This window comes from Mastacembelus armatus, chromosome 6, assembly GCF_900324485.2.
Source record: "Mastacembelus armatus chromosome 6, fMasArm1.2, whole genome shotgun sequence".
In the NCBI taxonomy this organism is placed as follows: Eukaryota; Metazoa; Chordata; class Actinopteri; order Synbranchiformes; family Mastacembelidae; genus Mastacembelus; species Mastacembelus armatus.
In genome coordinates this window covers 14,532,813-14,541,310 of record NC_046638.1, presented here as the reverse complement: position 1 = coordinate 14,541,310, position 8,498 = coordinate 14,532,813, and the positions used below count along the sequence as shown (strand labels likewise).

The window sequence follows — 8,498 nt, the reverse complement described above, 5'->3', positions numbered from 1 at the left end:
GATGATCTGTTTTTCTCTGTTTTCATGTTTAAGTTTTGCTATGAAAATAATCAGTTTTTGCATAGTGTTAAAATCAGATCTGTGTAGCTGTCTAGAAAATGGACAGATAAATAGCCAATAAAACCTCATATTTCTCACAATATTAAATCAAAAATTTATAACACTATTTCTCAACTTTAAAGAAATAGTCTAACATTTTGGGAACATATTTTTTCCCTTTTTTAGGAAAGTGTGTGAGAAGATTGATACCCCTCACCTTTACTTTTGTGAAATGTGTAGGTGGAGCCTGGAGATGGTTAGCTAAGCTTAGCATAAAGACTACAATTGACAAGAGAAATCATTTTCTAAAATAATGACCCTTTTCAATCAAACCTTTATTTACAAAACACATGAAACATAACTGGAGTCAACCGAAGTGCATAACATCAAACTTAAACACAGATAAAGATTAGCACAAAACAAGATGGTTCACAGAAAAGAACACCAGTACCACAATGAAAATTACTACTCTGTCCTAACTCATACATGTACAGACCACCGTGGTAAAGCAATGTACTTTTAGTTTGGATTTAAAAAGTGATGAGAAACTGGTCAGAGATCATAGGGTAGACCTTTCCGTAACTGTGAAGGCTACTGAAAAAGGCATGATCACCCCAGTGAACGCATCTTAACTGTGGGATGTCTAAAAGAAGCCAATTCAAGGCCTAAAGCACCCTGTTAGTGTTGTGAAAAGATAAAAAAAAAAAAAAAATCAGATAGCTGAGAGCCAGGCCATGCAAAGCCTTAGAAGCACACAGCAAGAGCTTAAAATGAATCCAAAAACAAATCAGGAGCCACTGGTGCAAAAACAAAGAGGGCTGATATGCCTACCTTTGCAAGAGTTTGTGAGAAACCAGGCTGCTGCATTCTGTACAAGCTAAAGGCAGGATCGAGAGGACTGATTAATACCAGTATACAGCACATTCCAATAATTGAGAGATGAGTTGATAAAAGCATAAATAACCGTCTCTAGCTCGTTAAAAGACAAGAGAGGCTTAACTCTGGCAACACAGTGCAGTTGGAAAAAACTAGCTCACACAAGAGAGTTGATTTGTTTATCAAATTTCACATTGCTGTTAGAAATAACCCCCAGATTTCTGAAGGGAGAAAATAAAACCTGGATAGTAAACCCCCAGACATGAATATGATGACCTCTGTTTTACTGTCAGTTCGAAAAAAAAAGTTTTCAAAGAGACAACGCTTAATATTATGGAGACAATCAAATAAAGACTGAAAAGAGGAGCCAGCTTCATGTTTCGTTGAGAAGTACATCTTCAGCAAAAACAACAAAATGAAAGATTATGCCTTTCAATCACTCTGAGAGAGCATATATGAAGAAAACAAAGAGGGACGCCACAGGTAAGGGAGGCAGACAAGAACCAATGTTCATTAATCATTACAGAAAAAGTCCTATTGGTCAAATAAGGAAGAGGAGTACCCCCAATCCCCTAACATCAGCCAACTGAGGAGGAGGAGGAAGATTTAGCGATGCACAGCATTGAAGGCCACTGAGGGGTCCAGGAGCAACAACATAACAGGATTCTTGTTAAAAACAATTCTCTCTGAAACTTTGGCTATGAATGGTAACTGAGAAACAGGTCTAAAGTTGGCAAATCACGATTTGTTTGCTTTTGTTTTTTTAAGATATGGCATAATCATAGCATGTTTGAAGGCAGGTGGTACAACCCCGGAGTTAAGACAACCATTAAAAAAGACTGAACACATTGCCCCAAGGTTCTGAATACCTCCTTAACCAGATGATCTGGAATAATATCCCATGAAGAGACACAGGATTTAGTATAATAGACAGCCTTAGTAAGTGTCGATGTCTCAAACTGGTCAAAGACAGCAGGGCATAAAAATATTCCATGCAGCTCAGATTGAATAACACTGAAAGCAGGGTTTGAAGCAGGGAAACCTTCTCAGTAAAGTGTATCAGAGAAGACATCAGAGAAAATGGAGGAACATAGATTCAATACAGAGTTTATAGTACTAAATAAAACTCTCAGGCAATTAGAGTTGTTGTTAATTAGACAGAAACCATGATTTAGCGAGTTTCCTGGCAATCAAACAGTCTCTAAAAAAAAGCCCGAGACTTGAAGCAGTTAAGTCAAATGTTCCCACTTCCATAATGTAATGATGTTTCCATTTTCAGGAAGATTCTTCTGATTAATTTGAAGTTATATTTTTTCACAATGTTCTGCTACAGACTTTAAATTCACATTTGAATGTAACTCTCTAAAGCAGTCATTTTTTAATTATGCTGGCAGAGGCCCTGTTTCTAAAAATGCCAATAATAATAATATTCTTATGTATGTAGATAATATATAATGTTAGCAGCCTGTTAAGAAGTGAAACTTCTAGTTTTTCTAGTTCAGATTTACAGAATTTACAGAACTTAGTCTTGCAGCATCCTAAGCCATTCTAGAACCTATCCTTTTTTTAGCATTGACTGCACCAGAGCATAGACAGTTTAAGGTGTTTTAAAGGTAGCAGAGCAAAGTACTGCGAGACATCATTAATATGAAGAAGTACATCTTGGCATCAAGGCTAGCTGCACTACAGGATGTGGATTTTAGACTTCAAGTTCCCATTTATCTGTCTGAATGGTTATGAGATATGTGCTTTTTCACCAAGACAAACCGTTCTTTTAGAATGATTTGCCTCTTGCTTATGGGGACACTGTAATAAGATGTAGGTTGCTTTCACAAAAAGATTCTATAAACATCTCGACAGAAAGGTGTGTGGCAAATTATCATCCTCTTACAATGAAGAAGCACTACTCTAAGCACTACTCTGCTCCACCATAGAGTGTCAGTAGTGCATCCTCACAGCTCACCTGGGGACAAACATGCAGCAGCTGTAATGTGAATCACCTTAGAAGATGGACAAAATTAAATGCTGTTTCTCACTGCGACTGAACTAAATAAAATTCCATCTACTGGTTTTATTCAAATATGTGATCTACTGTACATCTGCCTTGATTCAGTTGTGTTTTAACTGACCCTTATGTAATGGCTATAGCTACAAGTGAGGACAGAGTTCTTCTGTGTTCCTGGGAATTTAAGAGGTTTAATGAATTGAGGATGTAGCCTGCGTACTACACATGGTGTGTGATTTAAATCTGATTAGAATATTGTAACCTAAAAATCTCAACAAATTTGACTCTTGTTTTATAACTCTAAATAAGGAGTACAATTAAAGTACAGTTTAGACCACAGCATACCAGGAATACAATACACTTTAGACACTATGTGTTAAAAAGGCTGTAACTCCCCCACAAACCTTCCTATACTGATGTAAGCCCACTCAGATTTAAACTTAAACTTGCTACTTTCATGTTGTTTTATTTCAAATTGAAGATGCTGCAGCGCAGACCTTGAAGAAAACAGAATGTGTAACTGTCCAGATGCTTAGAATCTGGACTGCAATATAGTAATGTTTGTATGTTGTGTGTATGCGTGCACAGAGAAACAGAGAGGGGACCATTTATAGGCCTGCTGTCTTTAGCAGGATAGATTAACACCTATTGCAGAGAGCAATTTACCATAGTTTACCTTATTGGGTAGCAAGGCTAGGAAGACTGACTGTGAAATAAAGAGCCAAACAGAAAAAAAAAACAGCCTAATTACACACACACAGCTGCACACACGCACACACACACACACACACACACACACACACACACACAGAGGATTAGACCATTTAATCCCAAACAAAACATGTGAGCCAGTAATCCCAGTAATTTAGCATATGGTGGAGAGATCTGTGCATAACTTGGTAATGACAAACAATATGCTGGCCTGGCTGAAGGCCTGACAGTGTGGGGGAGCAAAACAAGCTCATGAATAATGGATAACATCAGGTAGGTCCAGCTCAGTTCCTCAATCAGCAGATTCATTAAGGAATATTTTCCTTGAAAATGAAAAGGAACTCCCTGTATCTTCAAAGATGTCAATCACGCCTATAATTTCACACTTGCTAATGTCAATAATTGCTCTCTAAGATATTAATACATAGTGGCAAGTGTTTAAAAATAGTACAGAAAAAAAATGACGTGTGCTACATTTGCTCATAATGATGCTCATATTTTTATTTGATATAAATAGAAGATTTGAGATTTATGCATATAGTTTTTGCTTTTAATCACAAATTATGTTAAAAAATTTTGATTTAAAAAAAGTATGGTAAAACGTTTGTGCTCGTAAAATCAGTCTACCCAGCAGACACTGCCACACCTCCTTGTATTCCAAAACGACCCAGGCTTCAAGGTAACTCTACTTATGAATAATGATTTTAGCAAGTACAGGTGTGGGATGTGTGACACCCAAGAGACATGCAATAAGACGTTTTTTGGGGATGGGATCATTTGATCATGTGTAATTTTGGATACAGAGATTTCAAAACCCCTGACCTCAACAGAAAACTGACCGCCTGTAAACATTTAGTCAAGATCGGTCATCAGTCACATCCAGTTTCACAAACTCGACCAGATAGGTCTGAAGTTAACATGGAGTTGACATAATGTTAAAGTAATTGCTGTATTTTCAGGTGTGTTATATAGTGTTAGGCTGGTGTTCTTTGCAGTGTAGCAGGGCAACAGCTTCATCTTCACTCTATGTCTGCCAGTGCAATCTCCTTTTCCTTGGTAATTTGCTGAACTGAAAGCCTGCGAGCAATGCACAGTAGCCGTCAAATGATGCAGTCAAGATACCATTTGTGATTATAATGTGGCATAAAAGAGAAGAAAAATATTTAGAAGTTCAGTGTTTCTTTTTCTTGAGTTTGCCCTGAAAGTGCACAATATCTGTAATTTGAATCAGTTGGCATGTTTATCTGCGTGACTCAGAGAATTCAGTGAATACAGTCAGATGGGCTGTGGCAGCTCAGAGGGACACAGTATTAACCCACTATAAACCTTATTTGGTAATACACTAGAAACTGTAGTTGGAATAGATGTATTAAGTTGGAAACATTAGAGATTAGAAACTTGTCTCAGACTGTATTAGAGCACATATGCACTTTAGTCCTTTTCCAGCCAAACCCGCTGAGACTTCCACATTGTGCCCACTCACTTTCTGTTTGTTTCCTGTACACATGAATGAGACATGATCATATACTTCTGGACTTTCAAATATTATTGGACCAAATGGCTCATATTCTGATAAAAAAAAAAGAACTTTCCTGGGACTTGCCAGCTCTGAGACTGGATCACTTCCATTCAGGTTTGATTTCTTTTTTTTTCAGTGTCTAATTTTTCAGATCAGAATTTTACACCTATAATTTAGCTTCTGAATCTGCCTGAGCACATCATGAGCCAGCTGAGCTTTAGTTATACCACAATAGGGAGTTGTGTGAATTTCTGAATTTGAGGACCCTTACTGCAAGAAAAGTTTTTGAAATTGTGGCACTTGATAATAGCTGCTGAAAATTTTCACACCATTTCAGAAAGATTCAAATTTCAAAGTCATATTTCAGCACAATAACTTCGCTGCTGCTGATAGGATTCAAATTGCTGTGGCAATGATTTGCTTCCATACTTCTGATACTGTCTCCTGTCCTGTCTGTTTGCGTGATCTGAGCTTGCGCACTGAGCGCCTCCATTGTCTGGCCAGTAGCAGCAGCGGCGGCGGCGGCGGCAGCGGCAGCGGAGAGGAGCGGAGCGCCGATCTGAGCGCAGGGGAGCGGCTTCACTGTGACCCCGATCTCCGGGTACAAATCGTCCGCTGGCTCTGAGAGCACCGGACCGGACAGACAGTGCGGACAACGACGGCGTCATTTTCTTTTTGTTAAAGACAGACCGAGCTTTTGGCGGTCAGACAGACAGCAACAGTTGTCACGATGTCTGAGATCAGATGAGGCGAGAGCAGCGGAGTGAACATTGCGGCGCTGCTGTGATCCGGGCCGGGCGGGATAAACGTGCTGCTGCCGCGTCTCGCCTGCAATGATACTGCCGTCTTAATTTTGTGGGAGAGCGAGACGGAGTGTGTGCTGTACATCTGTTCGCCATCCTGGGATTTCCAAGTCGTTCAGCCACCCCTCTGGTTGTGTCGAGGTGAATCCAGACGTCAGGGCTGCCTCATGTTCCGCTCAGCAGGGAAACGGGCTGTTGCGTCTGCAGAGAGTCAGAGCTGACGAGCCTGCTGAGACACGCGGACAGACAGACAGGAAGGCCGAGAGACAGACAGGAGAGAGGGGAGGGGGGCGACAGCCTCTTTCGGCTCTCTCGACCCTTTGCGGATCGAGCCGAGCCCCCTCCGGTTTCCAACCAGAACCCCCACCCATTTGTCTCCCGCTTTGGATGGGGGGAAAGCAGAGCACGGCGGGGCGGCCCCGGGGTGCTTTTCCCGGTGTCTCTACGGATGACAGTGCAGTGCCACCCTCGGCCCACTTTGGCCACTACCGGCCGAGCGGCACCATGGGCCTGCGAAGCCGCTCGGTGAGCTCCGTTGCCGGAATGGGCATCGAGCACAGTCCCACCGTGCCCTTCGGATTCTACACCCCCAGAGGGACGGACTCGGATCGAGCCGGAGGGGGTTCAGGAGGCACTACAGCCGCCCCCCATGGTACCGGCTACCAGGACAATGGGGGCGGAGGGCACCACACGGACGGGGTACTGTATCTGGGGTCCCGGGGGTCGCTGGCTGACACCTTGCCCCTGCACATCGCACCCCGATGGTTCAGCTCACACAGCGGTAAGATACGCACACACACACACACACACACACACACACACACACACACACACACACACGCACACACACGCACACACACACACACACACACACACACACACACACACACAAAAATGTGGGTGATACTGGAGGAACAGCCACCAGAGAAAATCACTTAGAAATAGATTTCTCCAGACACCAGCTCATACAGAAAGGCCCCTACAAGCACACCTTGTTTACCTGCAGGTAGGCATGACACCAGTGGTGCCATGTAATTGTATTGCTGTCAAGGGAAGTTCAGCCCAACCTGGGGATGTACTGAAAAGGAAACAGCCACAAACAAGAAAAAAAGCCAACTTTTGGCTTCAGGACTGAAGCTGACCAGTATGTAAAACTATATGCTTCCCCCAGGTTCTGACCCTATGAGATGGGTAAAATGCAGAGGCAGCAGCTTTTTTGTGCAGGAAAATGTCTGAAATTGTAGCTACTTGTAGGTACTTCAGTGAATAAATCAGCACACTCAAACACCCATTTGGTCAAACACGTACACGAATGTGCTGTTAATAGGGGATATTATCAATTGAGGGAAATATGTTTACACCATTTGTATGTGTGTATGAAACATTGAATTTGTTCATTGCAGGTGTGCTCCATTCTGACTGTCACTACTGCACCATCTGCATAGGTCATTCCTTGTTGTGTGAGATGACAGTAATAAGCCTGTTGCCAAATCTGGCTGAGTCAATTAGCTCCACGATTAAGGGAGGGGGGAAGAAGGGGGTGGGGGATGAGGAGGGATGAAATAAGGTGAGGCAGGGAAGTCAAGGGGAAGGGAGGGACAGGATGGAGGGAATGGGTTTATGGGGCTGTTCATGTTTATCATTAGTTTGCAGCCTGCCCCACAAAATGTTTTTGTGGGTGACTGAACCTGACAGGACAATGAGTGTGTGCTCAAACCTACCCCTGCATCTACACACACATCCAAACACACACACGCTGTATGTATGCACAGAAACAAATCCTTAACCACAGACAACAGCCGGTTGTCTTCCAAATGCATATACAGAAACACACACACACTAAGAAACAAAGTCCTCGAGGAAGATTGCACACACACACACACACACACACACACACAGCAGGCTCAGCTAGGTCCCCAGGCTCTCATTACTAAAGCCCTGACCCGCTCACAGCAGGAGGATCGCAAGTTGGACGTCAACACATCAGCTGTTTTCCCTTACCTACATTGCTTAGCGACTCTGATGTGCTTTCATATCAGTGGGAGGAGATAACGCTGGGAGTGAGGGAGATGGTGGAAGACAGGGAAAAACACATCTGAACCAGAGTCTGAGGACTTTTGCTATCAGGAAATAGTCAAAATACAGAAACCACCAGTATGATCATAAGTAAATCACATGGGTGTGGTCAAGGCTAAAAATGTGAGGCTAGTAGTGACCACACTGCAGGAAGTCATAACCACAAAAACACTGGAGGCTACCAGGCAAAACAAAATAAATTTGAATTTAAATAAAATTTTATTTAAGTAGAGGTTGAATACCAGGCTTTAGAGACGCTGGTAATAGATACTGCACACATTAGTCTCAGGCAAGATCACAAAAAATACACTGTCCATCAGGGTGATAGGAACTGGATCAAGGAGTGGTCCATCTGGGGGACGGGGATGGGAGAGGATGGCAGGACTGACAATACTCTCTGTGAGAAAATGTTGCAGTTCCAATCTCAGTCAAGGTGGAGGTAGATAAATGTGCAAAAAAGGGCCTGAAG

At 42.4% G+C, this 8,498-nt stretch overlaps 1 protein-coding gene across 1 annotated transcript in view; it reads left to right on the top strand.

The window, feature by feature from the left end:
• Positions 1-5,655: 5,655 nt before the first annotated feature.
• znrf1 (zinc and ring finger 1) overlaps positions 5,656-8,498 on the top strand; it is a 46,851-nt gene continuing 44,008 nt past the window's right edge. The window contains exon 1 of the mRNA XM_026312368.1: positions 5,656-6,734. Within this exon, the coding sequence (XP_026168153.1) occupies positions 6,341-6,734 (394 nt within the window). The 5' untranslated portion in view covers positions 5,656-6,340. The remainder of the gene's footprint in view (positions 6,735-8,498) is intronic.